General features: G+C 42.3%; 1 protein-coding gene across 1 annotated transcript in view; it reads right to left on the reverse strand.

Moving 5' to 3' along the window:
- ADAMTS12 (ADAM metallopeptidase with thrombospondin type 1 motif 12) overlaps nucleotides 1-16248 on the reverse strand; it is a 245657-nt gene that overhangs the window by 84050 nt on the left and 145359 nt on the right. The window contains exons 6-11 of the mRNA XM_045565804.1: nucleotides 14249-14373; nucleotides 11872-12021; nucleotides 6809-6952; nucleotides 6065-6209; nucleotides 3839-3931; nucleotides 2275-2420 (exon numbers count right to left, since the gene is read on the reverse strand). Coding sequence (XP_045421760.1) covers nucleotides 2275-2420; nucleotides 3839-3931; nucleotides 6065-6209; nucleotides 6809-6952; nucleotides 11872-12021; nucleotides 14249-14373 — 803 coding nt within the window. The remainder of the gene's footprint in view (nucleotides 1-2274; nucleotides 2421-3838; nucleotides 3932-6064; nucleotides 6210-6808; nucleotides 6953-11871; nucleotides 12022-14248; nucleotides 14374-16248) is intronic.

Consider the following 16248-nt stretch of genomic DNA (forward strand, 5'->3'; position numbering starts at 1 on the left):
TTTTTCTTCCTCCTGACATTTTCAGTCCTAAGTGGATAGCTGATTATTTTGAAATAGTTTGTACACCTTTTTTCACCTGTATATCCTCCAGGCAAAATATATGCCGAAAAGGGATACATCATTTTCCTTTCAAATCAGCTCCTTCTCTGACTCCTATATGGTGTTGGAAGTGGTCAGATTTCAGAATCATCCCTCCTTGGCCTTCCATAGACCCCCATAGTCATTCACTGCCTGGTCGTCAGTTGTCTCTTTACATTTGTTTCCTCCCCTTCAACTCCACAGCCATCAATTCAGTCCAATTCTTATCTCCATTCCTGTCTTGCCCCTGCCCACTTTCACACTGTTGTCTGCTTAATTTTTCAGATTACCTTACTTATTTTAGTTTCCTGTTTAAAAACCTCTAATGGCATCCAATGGTCACATCAACCTCCTGAGCTTGGCATTCAAGGCCCTCATGCTCCTGCCTTAACTCGCCTGATGATTTGCCTCCCACACTCCCCTTCATCTGTACACTGCCCCAGGGGTGCAAGCTGCCTTATTTAATATTGTTTTCTGCGCCTTTGGATAGCTTCTCCCTCTTTTATGGTCTCCACATCTATTATATGTACTTCCCATGCTTTAAGGACCAATTGAATACTACCTCCATCATGAATCCTTCCCAGATTCCTACCAGAAGTAGTGTCTTTCTCCTCTTAAATGACACATCATGTACCAACTGTATGCACTTCCTGAACTCATCATTCCCAAAGATAGTTCTCTGATGACTCAATCCAAGATCTATGTCCTCTATGGCACCTTAGTAGTACTGAGGATAGAAGTCTCTTAATAAACATTCAATGAGTAAATATTAATAAATTAATCTTATTTTAAAATAATCATTCTCAAATTTTTATTTTTTCCTGATAATGTGCAGGCATACCAACCTCCCCATCAGTGGCCAGTGATCAATGTATCAGTCAAAAGGGGCGTGTGGAGCATAGAAAAATAGCCCTCAGAGAAGTGAAGGAGCCATGTCTCCCCAGAGAGGATTTATTTTTATTTATTTATTTTTTTTTGAGACAGAGTCTCACTTTGTTGACTAGGCTAGAGTGTTGTGGCGTCAGCCTAGCTCACAGCAACCTCAAACTCCTGGGCTCAAGCGATCCTACTGCCTCAGCCTCCTGAGTAGCTGGGATTACAGGCATGCGCCACCATGCCTGGCTAATTTTTCTATATATATTTTTAGCTGTCCGTATAATTTCTTTCCATGTTTAGTAGAGACGGGGTCTCGCTCTTGCTCAGGCTGGTCTCGAACTCCTGAGCTCAAACAATCTGCCCGCCTTGGCCTCCCAGAGTGCTAGGATTACAGGAGTGAGCCACTGCGCCTGGCCTGTCCTCATTCTTCTCATGCAGCCTTGAGCACAAGTGCCGAACTTTTGGTAACATTATCACTTGCCATTTAAAAATCTATCTTTTACTCTTCAAAGCAGAAGAATGTAAATCTAGGTAAAAGAAGCTTAATACATTTTCCACTTCAAGGAGGCATCACGTGTACACTTTGTAAAAATTACTTGGGAACCAGTATATCAGGAAATAATGAAATTAAGAATGTAACGTAGTCCCACCAAACAATGTATAAAGTATATTTGGAAAACAAGCAAATTTAAACTTAATCGATATATAATATTGTCATATAAATGTAATATATGGAAAATTAATCAGTTTGATTAAAAAACTGAAAGCCAGCTATGAATTACCACCTGCAGAATCCTTAACAGGCTACTATGGAACTCTAGAGCTTACAAAAGTCCTTATCTAAAACATTAAAAATAATTATCCTCAAAAATATACCTAGCTATTTTACTAGTTACCTTAGGGAGGAAAAATATTTTTATGAAATTGTACATTCATTGTGATTGAAAGCAAGCTACAATCTTATCAGCAAAACTGGGCATAACTAATCTCCTACTGGTAGAGCACAGTTATCTAGAAGGATTAAATTACATAATTTCCCAGAGGCTTTCATAGAGATTGCAAATTTAAAAGAAATTTGCTTATTTCCCCAAATGACAGAATCAGCTTACTCATCTGAGTTTTAGTAAGAATCCAGTGTCAGCCCAAATGAAACAAAACAGAACCACTCTTTTTTTCACCCTCTGTGAATCTTCCGGGGTTTTTGGTCTTTGGGAATCCATTTCATTTCCCTCAGAAGCCTGGGGTCACTGAGATCATGCCTTTCAAGACTGGCCTCCCAGCACTCATGGAAGGCAGAAAAATATACCTGGCTGGACTTACTCAGGGTTGTTGCAGAGCCTCTCTGCACTCTGGGCTCCTGCGCCACAGGTCCTGGAACAGTGGGACCAGGGTGACCAGCGGCCCCAGCCTCCAGGGATGCTCTCTGGCTTCTTCCCCACTGTGATGCACTTGCCGGCCATGCACCACTGCACAGGGAAGAGGCAGAGATGCGTGTGTCAGGAAGGTTCCCACAGCAAGCTGAGCCAAGGGCTCTCAAACTCCAAACCCAATTCTCCCTGCGCAAACAGGCCTCCTACAGTCACTTATCAGATGTAAAACAAAGAAGGGCTCATAAAGAGTGTCTGTCAAGAGTCTTGGGTTTTAGAATGAGAGAGTTTTCAGGGAAGGAAGGGAAATGTGTGGTGCCTAGTGGCAGCTAATGTAGGAGTGCTACTCAGTGTGGCTGGCAGATTGCTTGCCAGAATGTAAATCAACACGCCGCTTCCTCCCTCACTGAGAAAGTCTTGCTGTGAAAAGTAGGTCAACTTAGTATGCTTAGTAACATAGTTGTTTAGTAACATAGTTGATTTGCCCATATCTTGTTGCCTACCGTAAAGGTTCACAGACTTGGACAGTGGGTGGCAGTTCTTTATAGCCTCTGTGGGTATTTAATGACAGCAAGAGAGAACTCGAGCTCCTGTAAAAAGTCCATTTCACTGCCAAAACCAGCTCGTTGTTAGGAAGTTCTTATACCAAGAAAAAATTCTGCTTTAACTATATAATTCTCCCCATTGTTTACAGTTCTAGCCTTTTAAGTGACTCAGAAAAAATTCACTTTTTCCCTCTTCAAGGCAATCCTTCCACAACTATCAACTTAGGAGAGTGAACATACAAAAATGAAAACAAAAGGAAATGCAACATGGCTGTTAGAAATGTCCACCCTTCCTGGAAGATTTAGGCATCTTTTATCTGCTGGTCTCTTTTTCCTCATTTTTTCTGGTCACTGTGTATTTTGACGAGGTTCTCTAATCTCTGTGATGAGTCATGTCACACTCAAGCTGCATAAAGATACCCACGAAACACCTCTGGGCCCACAACAAACCCAGTTGGCTTAGTGGAGCCGCACATATAACCCTGTTCTCAGGCTGCCTGGAGGACGTCTAACACCTCTGAGTTCTTAGTAACGGGGCAGAACTGCAAGAAATGCAGTCGTGTTAGGTGCTGAGAGGAAAGATAATAAGGAGCCTAAATCCTGCACTTTTGGAAACAAGAAGGCACTGGCTTGTTTTTCCCAATCTTCAATGTGGAGGGAAAAAAGTAAAAATGAAGTTTGATAAGCTCAGCAGATGTTGTTGACCACAAGCGCTATAGAAGTTCATCAGGGAAAGATGGGTCAGGTGTTTTTAAAATGAAGTTTGAAATCAGGTCTCAGCCCTCTCTTTACTCATTCCCAGTGGAGGCTCACAAGGTGGGGGGGGGGATCCTTTCCTCTGGCTGTCTGACTGTGACCTCCAATTCCTGCTTTCCACCCAGAGGGAGCCACCTTCCGGGGCCTTCTTCCAGCTCCTCCCAAGAACTCTCTGCCCGCCGCCTCCCACCTTCCTTCCTTAGCCGGACACATCACCTTCTTCTCACCACACCGTGTCCCATCTGCAGCAGCGTCCAGCTTGGAGCGACAAAAACCTTTCACTGAGCACCACAGTGTCTGGCAGACGTTCTGGAAAATGAATGTGAGATTGCACTTTTTTGAATTTTCAAAACTTGCACAAAAGCATTTCTACAGTTATGGTAAAATACACACACTCATCCACACACTTAATGAATGCCACTATTGTTAGTGAGCAAGAGTGATGGAAACGAATCATTCGAGCTCTCGGTTCAAACTTAACTTGTTATCCCAGAGAGTCTGTACCCACACTATCCCCCATTTCACTCATGCAGTCAACACATCAAACCAATAGCTTATTTTAAATGGACCCAGGGATGGCAGTGAAAATTCTCTCTGAAAGAATGGGCCAACTATCTAAGCCCTAAAGGAAAACCGGACGTGAAGTTTCATAACTAAGAGCTCACAATAAAGGCAAAAGGAAATAATGCATAATAAGTGAGAGTCAGAGGAAACCCCAAATAGATGAAACAGACCCCCACAGACTCTGGACCTTGGAATTATCCAGAATAAATTTGAAAATAAATGTGTCATATATGATTAAAGAAATAAAAGATCCTATTGGAAGGCTAAATTAGGAATAAGATACCATAAAAATGAGAGAAAATTTGTAAAAACAGCCAAGTAGATTGTTATAAGTAAAAAATACAATAAATGAGGTTAAAAAGTCAATAGATAGGTTAAATAGATTAGACATATCTGAAGAGAGAACTAGTGAATTAGAAAATAAAGATGAGAGTACACAAAATGTGAAGATACAAAGAGATGAAAAATAGGAAGGAGGGATTCCAAGATATGGAAGATTAGTGGCAAAGTTCCACGTATATACAATTAGAATACCAGGTTGGAGACTGAAGGGTTAAAACAATATTCTAAGGGACAAAGCCAGAGAGTGAGAGATGGCAATGAATTCTGAAGCCCCTTTTCAGGCCACATTAGCGAATTTGAACTTTACTGTAGGGGAATAGGGAGGCCATGAAACATTGTAATCACAGGGGAACACAATCAGATTTCCATTTATAAAGGTCACTTTGCCTGCATTTTGAAAAATGGATCAGAGTTGAGGAAAGGCAATCCGATTCTCCCAGTCGGGGAACTACTGCAATCATCTAGGAACAGATGGATCTGAGAGATATTTCGGAGGCAGAATTGACATAACTTGGTAACCAGTTAGAAGTGAGGAGTGAGGATTCTTGCACCAACTTTTTTCTCTAAGTTTGCTTCCTCTTTCTAAGCCCAGTTATTTACTTCTTCCTCTTAGTTCTCTGTCTCTTTTTGTATTTAGCTCACTGTACTGAAATATCTGTGTCTGTCTCCCTTCTCCACCAAGCTCCTTGAGGGCGCAGACTTTGCCTTATTAATTTTGGAATTCTTATCTTTTTTGTCTTATTCAGTATATAGCACAGAGTCTGGCAGGGATTCACTGGCAGGGACTTGCCTTGTCAATATCAGCTAACACTGACAGTTTTTCATTAAAAAGGATGAGTTCACGGAGTATGCAGGGTCCAAATCACAAAGGAATGTCACACAAGGGGTTGGGACTTTATCCTGTGGTTAGCAGGGATCCTAACAGTGGAGTAGAGCCATGGTCAGGCTTGTGTTTTTATTAAAATAACTTAAGCAACAATTCAAATGAGAGAGAGACTAGGTAGGGGGTAATGACAACAGCAAGGAAAGCTGAGGAGAGACTGAACCCAGACAGCAGTGGTGGTAATGAAGGAGACAGGCCAGAGCCACAAACTATTTCAAAGGTGCAATATTAAGGCTCAACTTACCATTTGGATGTTGAAAATAAAAGAGAAGGATGAATTGGGGACAAATCCTATTTCTACCTTAGGAGCTGGTGGTAGTCTTCAACTAAATGGGAGATTCAAGAAAGGGAGAGATTTTAGGGATTAAGCTGGTTGCTAAGGAGTCTGCAGGGGTGAATTACTGCGAATCCTGAGAATCACTATCAAACTATCTCAGCCATCATCTGGTTGCAAAGGATTGCAGGCTCCACAGAACACCAAGGAGGCAGGGTCAAGGTGGATAATGACCCCAGCTTTAATGCTTCTGCCTTGTAGACACCTCACCATAAATAAAAAGGTTCCATTTCTGTGTCTGAGTCAAGATTTCCCTTTCTTCAGCATTCTGGGGATCTGAAGCCCTACATAAACCCACCTGACGCACCAAGACACTTACTTCTACTTCCTGGCAGAAGGTAGCATTGGGTCCGTACTGTAGCTGGCACTGGTGGTGGACATCATAGATCACTCCAGGGGCAATAACCTTGGACTTCAAGCCTTTCTTTTTGGGTATGTCATCAAGACAGAACCCCCAGCCTCGGCTGGAAAAACAAATTAACAGAAATGAGAGCAGTTGCTTTTAAGTCCCTTCATCTTTAGTCTTTCATTCAACAGAAACTTCCATCCCTCTGGTTTATTATTTGCCCTTCAAGACAACTTTATTTGTACAAGGGAGAGAGTGCTCTGGGCCCAAGGGGGGAATTAATTTTTAAAAATGCAAATCATATGCTACAGCATAAGTTTAACTGTTATCAAGGAAATATGAGCAGTGGTAAAATTAGAAAATTATCATCCTCCCCCCGGTGGGGTTTGAGTGATCACATCTGACCTATCCTGGTTGTTTCTGCCAGTCTCCAAGGACTTAATTCACAATTAGCTCATTAAAAAGCCTCGTGGAGACAAGAGCAATCAGGGAGGGGACAGGATGCTCACCCAGCTATGGATGGAGAGCAGAGTCCATCTAGACCTCAGGGTCAGAAAGCAGAAGTGAAATCCACCCCTTCTGATGCCGCCCTGACACCATGGCCTGTGGGATGGAGCTGAGCCCTTTCCAGGCTTCAGCTCCTCTATGTAAAACTCCATGCTGCTTCCAATTTAAAGAGACTCAAGTGAGGCCGTCACGAAACACACTGTCACTTACTCCAAGAAGCGGGTGATGTACTCCTTGCTGCACTTGGACCATGTCAGCGGAGTGGGGTCGTACTGGAGCTGGCGGGACATGATGTACGGGTGCCTGCCCACGGGCTCACAGTCGTTTTCTTTCCCGTCATGCTGGATGCCAAAGCTGGCAAGGAGGCACAGAGCACAACAGTAGCAACAGCAGGCATCAAACAGGAAGAAAAATCCTAGTTTCTCAAAGCGATAATAACCTGCAGAGAGCCACTTTTGTACAGAGGCAACTGGTAACAAAGGGAAACTCTGAAGTTGGAGGGGCACAGGGAACTCTGTAGGCATGTCTTTGCCTCAAATATGCAGCCGAGGGGGCCACGTGGCTAATTCAGAAACCTCTGTTTGGCAAAAGTGCTAAGAGCTCTCAGTCTGGCTTTCTGAGTCGGGAGTCAGGAGGGCAGATCCTGCCCCAGCTCTCTGCTTTCTCCTGCTGCAGCGACCACAGCACACAGCACAGAAGTACAAAACCTCCCTTTTCCCTTTTCGTCACAACTTAAGAGAAAGCATGAAAGGGGAAGCCTCTGGGAAACTTTGTCAAAGACCACAAGCTTTGCGGGATGGATTTCTTTCTCCTATTGCTACAAGAGTCCTTCCGTAGCTGACACTTTAGGGAGACATCCTAGTTCGGTGGTTAAGAGGAGGGTTTTTGAAGACAGATGATCTGGAGCTGAATTCCAGCTTGGCCACTTAATGACCTGTCAGTTACTGAGACTTGCCTTGTTTTCCTCTCCTGGAAAATGGGGCGGTCGTCCCAGTGCTAGGGTGAGGTCTGAATGGAATACAGTTTGAAAACCACTTGGCAAGGTGCCTGGCACATAATAGGTGCTTTGAATGATAGAGAAATGTTTAAATTGTTGCTTTTTAAAAAAAAAAAAAAATCATGGTCTAGCTTATTTTCCTTTCCCAGATGAGAAAGTTTAGACTTTGAGATTTGTCAAAAGTCACACAGCTCATTAGTGGCAAAACTAGGTCTTAGATGCAGATCTTTGTGCTCTAATTCAGTGTTTTCGTCCATGTGTCTTCAGTCTGTCCCCTGACCTCCCACTGCCAGCACTGACCAGGGGAAGCAGCCTTGAGGGGCCCTGACAAGCTTAACTGTCCCCCATGGGGTGCCCGGGAAAGAAGCCCACTCAGAAGCGGCTGTTTGTAAGCCGCATTCTCAGGATCACCCCAGATGCACTCTGAGATTCAAGAACTCTCTCTGCTGTGGTCTTAAACCTAGAGATGTTGGCTCAAATTTCCAAATCTGTATGGCCTTGTACTCTTCAAAGTGAAATTCACCTCTTCTGACTGGGAAGCTCACATCCAACTTTAATGAAATCGTCTGATTAGCATTAGCAACTCTTGCAAAGAACAGTCTTTGGAGAATTTAGAGATTTTCTTTTATTTTTTTTTGCACTATGATATTATTGACTTACTTACAAACTCTAATTACATTCCACATGAATAGAACTCTCACCAAGGAGTCAAAGAATGAATCTACAAAGTTCTTACCACCCACCCACAAAGAATGTGAGGCAATGAAAGCTTCCTTCTGAGCAGGTTTTCCCTGGGCTGTTGCAAATCCAGTCCTATTCAGCTCATGAGGTATTCTACAAGTTCAACTGCTCAAGTTAGTAAAAATCTTAAACTACAAAGCAAGGTTCTATAAGTCTGCATGAATAATGGTCTTACTGTGAATACTGTAATACAGCAAGTCATATGGCTGGGTCCTATACACTAGGTGGTTTCAAAGCTACACTTAAAATATATCAGTTCCCCAAAAGCTCATTTCGTTCTATCTAAAGTTTTTAATTCATTAAAGCATTTTTCCCCTCCAGCTTGATCACCCCTCTGTAATTCCATCTTGCAAGAATAAAGCAGCACTACTAAAGAAATGTCCCTGTGGTCTGTATCTACTATCTCCAAATGGGTGACGCAGTCCTGTCACTTGGGAGCAGTGGGTCAATAATGGTGGGGAATGAGGGATAAGAGGCTTGTTTCTCTAAGGTGTTCATAACCTAATAATGTACTCTCTAGCCTGTGAGATGGAACCTGAACAGCATTTGGACTAGAGAGCCCAGTGTGGTCTGAAACAGTGTACTGAGTTGTGGATTAGCCAACTTGACTTCATCTTCATTGTTTCAATTCCTTTAAAGTAGGTTTGCCAGATTATAGACATGAAGTAGCAAGTTAAGCAATTGCCTGGGTTTCAGCATATCACTTGGTGGAATACATTCATTTCATGCTTCTTATGATTTATTTTATGGTGCAGGAAGAAGCAGAGAATGAGAACCATGAAATATGAACACAATCTTTTCTAACTCATTCAGGAAATACCAATTTTGTACATATAATGAGCAAAGCTCTATAAATGAAGTATCCTGCAATCCAGAAAGGGGAGGATATTGGGTGGATATGGCCTTTTACATGTTCATATACATCATGATACTTTCATTACTTAAAATGAAAGGATTTTAGGTCTCAGATAGGTTTTAAAAAATTCTCCTGGAATTCTATCCTCATTTTTGGTAACTCACTTAGGGGCCTAATAAAGGTGATATGAGACCTTAATATAGATGCCTGATATAATCTGGTTCCCTCACAAATGGATTTTTAAGTTTTCTCTCAAAATAAAAGTAAAATTATTCACTTAGGGTATAGCACAAGTTAGTGTACTTTCTCTCCTGCATAATATGTAATCAGTAATGAAACAAACAAGTTTCCAAGAAATGATGGGGTACCTTTGCTATTAAACTGTAATGAGTGTCTTCTTAGGATATTGATTTATCATAGTTTCCTCTTTCTGGGCTGTCTCAGGCCATTTCAATCATCTGCCCAATGTTTCTCAGTTTGGTCCACAGCTAATTAGAACTATACAATTAAAAAAAAGAGTTAAATACCTCAGAAGCATCTTTCATTATGAGCAAAAGCTTCTCAAGAAGCTCCTAAATTCTTCTATCCTTTGGTTTTGTGTCTTATTATTTTTTTCTGTCACTCAAAATCAAGCTTATGGGTCTTTCTTCTCAACATTTTCTTACTTACCAGTAACTCTAAACTATTTTTGTCATTTAAAAGATACTATTTTATTTAGGTTATCTCTACATGGCCTAATGCCCTTTTTAAAAATTAAACTTTAATTTTGAGATAATTGTAAATTCAGATGCAGTTGTGAGAAATGATATACAGAAATAATTGTATGTTTTACCCACATTCCCCCAATGGTAACATCTTGCGGAGCTATGGCACAATATCACAACTAGGATACGGACATCGATATAGTCGAGACAGAACATTTTCATCACCGCAAGGATCCTTCATGCTGCACTTCATAGTTACATCCACTTTCTTCCCTCCCTCGTTCTCACCTTAAATCTTGGTAGCCACTAAAATGTCCTCCATTTCTGCAATCTTGTTGTTTCAATAATGCTATATATAAGCGGCATCTTACAGGATGTACCTTTTGGGATTGGCTTTTGCACACAAGTAGTAAGAATTTGAGAATGTCTTTTATTAAGCTAAGTCTTTCAAACTGTTCTTTAGCTTGAGTCCACCATTGTTGGGAGGTCTTGAGCAATCACCACTCAGTTTGACCCAGTTGTAGTCTCTTGGCGTTGCCTGTGCAAAGTCATTGCTATTGACACCAGTGACTTGACTGGAGCCTAAGGGGGCCATGTCCTTCCACACTTCAGGATTGGGAATGTTTATATGTTTAACTTTCATTTTGTCAGGTTATATTATCAACATGCCAGCAGCTGTATTCTTGACCTTTCCTAGCTCCCCTACATCTCCCATCATTATTTACCTATAAGCCAGTCACTTAACTGCTCTGTCTCTGAATGTTTGACAACTAAGGATACTAGAATATATCACATTTATTTCCAGTGCTTTTTTGAGAAGATCCAAGTACCTAAGAAATTGCCTAGTTCAACTTACCCATTTTATACATGAGAAGACAGGTGTTGACAGGTGAAGGGAATTATCTAAGGCCATGATATTGGTCTATAGAAAAGCCAGAGAAAGCAGTCATTTTCTCTAATTCTCAACGCAATATAAGGCTTGTAAAATTATTTTGGAAAGTTCAAATGTTTTATGACAAAAATGGTTAATAAGCCCAGGCTGAAGAGGCCAGGCCTGGAATAATCCAGTCTCCAGGGTTCTTCTCAGTCCTGCCTCTGTTCTAGTTGTTCAGTCAGAGTGTGCCCTGCTCTCTTCCTTCTTTCTGGGGAGGAGATCCAGGCTGGTGGGTACATGACAGGCAGGGGGTGCAGTGCAGTGGTTTATGTGACGCCCCACTCTGCGTTTCCAGTTAGTATGATGCTCTCTTATTAGTGGTTAGCAAATGTACTGACAAATGAAGTTTCAAATAAGCTAAGCTCTTTCCTGCATGGGAACCTCTGATCCCTAGTGAGTTCAGAATCCTCATTGTACTCAAACATTCTGAAACCTGCCGTCAAGGAATTCACCTAATCAAATTCACACATTTTTGCAACAACTCGGACATCCTGTTGACTGGTGTTTGCTTTATGTGGTCTTTCCAAGTTTACAGCAGTTTTCAATTTCTTATTTATTCAATGTTCTCCTTTAATACCTATAGGTAAAAGGGGGCTAACAATCATATCGATTTCTAAAGGTTATTGAAAGGATTCAATGACACAATAAGAAGCACAATGGAATAAAGGCACAAAAACGTTAGGTTCTGTGACTTTTTCGTAATATTAACACTATCCTTTCATAAGAACTAACCAGGGGTCATTCCAGAAGCAAACAACTGGTTAATGCCTATCTCCTTGCCTCTGCTCCCCCCATTCCAATCCAGAGCATTGGAGTGGCCTCTGCGGTCCTGTGCTGTGTGTGGGTGCAAGTGGCCAGGGCAGGGCAGAGGCTGTGGAGGGGGGTTATGATCCTCACTTTACCGATGACGAAGCGGAGGGTGAGTCTTAAGCCACAGTGTAACTCGAATCTCCCAACCCTGAGTTAAAGGTGCCTTCTGTTCCCTCTGCTGATGCTGACACATGAACCCAGAGGAAGATCCCTGTTTCCTCGGCCCTTTACCTGTGTCCGAGCTCATGGGCAATTGTGAAAGCCAGAGGGAGTCCCGAGTCCTCGTTGATGTTACAACTCCGGTGAGGCTGGCACATTCCTGACAGGTGAGACAGACCCAGGGTCTCGCAGGGGCGATTGACACCAGCGCAGATGTCTTTTCTGAAAGCAGAGAATGGAGATGCTCAGGTCCCCAAAGGGACATATGGAAAAACCTCCTGGAAAAAAATCTGGGTATAAACTCACCTTCAATATGGTCTGTAAAGCACACTTAAAATTTTTTAGGAATGTAGGGAGCAATATGGAATTCACTATTATGATTCTGATTTTATCTTTTGATAATTGAATTTAACTAACACAAAATGTGGGAAAATGTGGCAAATGTCTTGTTTTGAACTGTGTTTGCTCTAGATTTCAGGAGGGCAAATTATACGATTTGGCCAACGTCAGAGGATTTTATTGAAAATTAAAGTTAATTTGAACTTTTAAATAGGGCAGGGACAATCAGCAGTGACTGGGGTTTTTTAAATATGAAACTCCTTTTTGGTCTTTCTGAGGTCTGTCCTCAAAACACATCTGAGAACTTTTTCTCATTCATAAAAAAGGCAATTGGTGTCATCAGCCTATCCAGAGATCAAATCAATTGTCTATGCAGCCCCATGACACTAACAACATAGCATGTGAGAGGATGCATGTGTACACACACACACACACTCTCACACACACACACACACACACACACACACAGGTGAGACATTTCCTCTTTTCACTAGGAATTCAGTGTTGCCTGACCCTGGAAAAAGAAAGGAAATATCCGAGGATCTAAGAAAATGCTAGTTACAGTTTTTAAATCAAAATCATGCTCCCACATTCTGGTAGACATTATTTCGATCACTGACATGAGTTTTGAAAGAGTCATTAATTAGTCATTTGATTTTCTTCGGTACAGAAGAGCTCTTCGCCAAGAATGACTAACATAAATGCCCATGAGGTTCCGAGCTTTAGTTAATTGCAAACCTGCATCTCACGGGGTTTGTGTGGGCACCATTTCTAGCAACAAATGGTCTCCTGCTTTTTGCGTCCACTGGGCCATGGAAAAGGTCCAGGCTTTGAGAACTTGTGTGCATTTTCAATTCTCCAGATGGCAATGGCTGGGACAGCGGGATTGGAGGGAGTGGCTGCCGTCTCAGCTCGTGTGCCATAGATGTGAGCCCCCACTCTCACTAAGGGCAGCAGCTGCTCAGTGGTTCAGGCTTGGAGAGATAGGTCATACAGTTCAATCATTTAAATCATTTCTGGGTCTGTAGGAGAACCAATCAAATGCTTTTCCACCCCTGCTGCAGGATGAATTTGTTACAGTTTCATTCAAAAAGTCCAGGTCCCCATGGAGCTGCAGGGAAAGGATGAAAGGTGCTCATTGCTAGTCCACTGACTTTCTCTCTCAAAGAGACGTATAACAGGCCCAAAATGTTCAGGAGCAGCCTATCCTCCACAGGGACATACACACACCCAGGGCCTTTCAGTGCATGAGGTTCTTTGTGGTTGAAGGCCCGGGCCAAGGGGCCTCCTCTACTAGACATTCCTGGACTTCTGGATGAATCTGCGTCGGGTGCCCAACGAGAACTTACTCTCTCCCATTCTAATAAGCCTTCTTTTGTCTAGATTAAAATAATGCCTCATATATACTAGGTGCTCAATAAATATATATTGACTCAATGTCAAACACTGGCTTTGAAGAGTGAGGGCTGATGAGGAAAGTTCACTGGTTTTCCACAGCTGTGAGTGCTGGAAGGTTTGATGGTTCTTATTTGCACGATAGGGCCTGTCCGTGATCAGAGCAAACACATATCTCCATGGGGGTAAAAGGGATGTAACCAAACCAGTCTGCCTACTCAGGGGTACTTGTTCCCTTACCCTGTCCTCAACATCAGCCATGGATGGGTTAAAAAGAGGACTGATTTCTGTAGAGATATTTTTTGTTTCTAAATTAGAGAAAAATAAAATAAAAATAAAGGATTGGAAATCCCACTGGTTAAGAGTAGCAGGCATCTTTAACAAGGATCTGCAAAGGAGCTTCCTGAGTGTATGTATATACAGCCACACGAAGAAGCCAGTTTTAGAGATAAAATCATCACTGGGATAGGAAAGAGGCCTGCATTTGGCCAACAGAAGCAGTTTATTAATAGGAATAGCTTTTTGTATTAGCAAGTTTGCTAACCTGCCCCCTCTACTAGTGTGGAAGTCAGTAATTGACTAAATCATAGATGCTGCCTTTATAAATGATCAAGAACAGCAAACAGTAGTGAGAATCTCGTGATTCTGGCAGACACTTCACCTGCCATCCCTCCCCACCTTGCTGCCCCTGGGCTCCACATAGTCTCTGGGGTACCTGGTGAGAAGGACGGCCACATCGTGATGGACAGGGTTGAGGTCGCTCTTGGGATTGATGCTCTTCTGCCACTTGCAGAAGCTAGACAGTGTCTTCTCTGCATGGTGAACTATTTTCAGTCCTTGCTGGAGAAAGAAGAGGAAGAGATTGGCACAGATGAGCTCACTGTGGTCAGGGACCATGCACCGGGTGTAAGTCTTTAGAGATCCAACAGAGGTTAGCTCAGAAAGGTTGCACCAGACATTTGACAGGCATTTTTGGCAGAGGCCAACTTACTCCTCTGATCTAACCCTCTGCTCTAAACACTATCAGTCTTATGACTTCCACTAAAAGAACCTGAAGGGGAGAACTCCAGAACAGAAATTATCACTGGGACAAGCAGCCCTTGAAGAAAAATTAAAAATACATAAGCAAAGACCAATAGCTGTTTGAAGTTCTATTTCTAGTGGCTCTCTGTATCTTAAGCCAATATAATTCCAAAGAGGCATTTTTATTTCTAATGTAAAATAAATAGATTTTCAATAAAAAGCTGCTTCTTCTCATGAGGTATCTCACTATTCTGGGATTGCACTGGCTATTTTCTTACCCGGGGTTTTCATCTTGGTTTGACACCTGTGGGTGAGAGACAGAAGGTGACATAATCTCTCCAGGCTTCTGAACACTTGGAAGAACTGGTCATCCGACAACAACTAGGGTGCTGTAGCAGGTGCCCCAGCCTGCAAGTGTCAAGGGCTTCTGAGGTCCAGCTCAGTCCCAGTCATCCCTCTGGCCCATAACTACCCCTGGAGATAGAGGGGGAAGGGCTATTCCAACTTACCTGGGTGAGTGTTTATCAATTGGGGGAGAACAAAAAAGGGATGATCAGCTCTAGGGGGATTCTACCTTACTTTGAATTTCTAAAGGAGAAATCCCTTCCCCCTTGTCTCATTTCTTGGGGCCTCCATATACAGCTGCCCCTGGGATAAGGTGGATTCCACCAAGAGGGTGACAGCCTGCTGGCCCACTCTAATCCAGGTCTTACTCTGGGCTTGGCCCAAGAACTTTAGGATCGTCTCTGCATTAAATTATGAACTTGCTTCTCTACCCTTCTGTATTTTGCTGAGGCCCACACCCAAATCAAACAAGGCTTGCGGGGCTTCAGTTGCCTCTTACAGACATTCCCAAGTCTCCCCACCCATGCTGATTAACTACCGTAGACCACCTTTCTCTCAGGAAAACACAGCTAGGTGGCTTCCTGTGCATGAAAATTCACTGAATGGCTCAGCACAAAGAATTCAAATAGAAGAAACAGACTTAATTATTTAATAATCCCGATTATTACATCCTCCAGCATGATGTATGGTGGGAGAAGAGGAGGAAATCTGGGAGGTGGACCAGGTGTGGGTGGTCCTCCAATGCAACCAGCCAAGCTGTACTGTACTGGTGACCCTACCCAGACAGGGGCAAACATCCCTACCCACCATGATGGACTGGTCAGGTAGTAGGAATCAGGAATGAAGGAAAGAGAAAAGAAGGGAAGAAAAGAAAAGAGGAGGAAAGAAAAGGGAGGGAGGGAGGAAAAGAAAGGAGAAAAGGAAGGTAGGAAATATTTCTTGATCATTTACTATGTGTCAGATACTTTCACATATGCCATCTTGTTTAATTGAACCTATTCAGCATTATTTGTAGAGAAAGCATTACTATTTTTATTTTATAATCAGAGGAAATTAAACCTTAGAGAAGTGAAGAACTAGCTTAAGGTTACTTAGCTCAGATATTGAATCAAAGACTATTACAACAAAGCTGCAACTGGTCACCAGCCTAGTTAGAATGGTGCCTTGGTCCTAGCTCCAGACAGGAAGGCAGATTATCAAATAAAACATCAACTATGATCAGATATCTTTTAGGTCTGTTGTTAACCCTATATTTCTCTGTTTTGCATTGGGGGAAGAGTTGTCTTAGAGAATATTCAGTAATTTAACACTACCATTTACAAATACCATTTACAAATACCAATAGCA

The sequence above is a fragment of the Lemur catta genome, chromosome 12 (genome assembly GCF_020740605.2).
Source record: "Lemur catta isolate mLemCat1 chromosome 12, mLemCat1.pri, whole genome shotgun sequence".
Taxonomy (NCBI): domain Eukaryota; kingdom Metazoa; phylum Chordata; class Mammalia; order Primates; family Lemuridae; genus Lemur; species Lemur catta.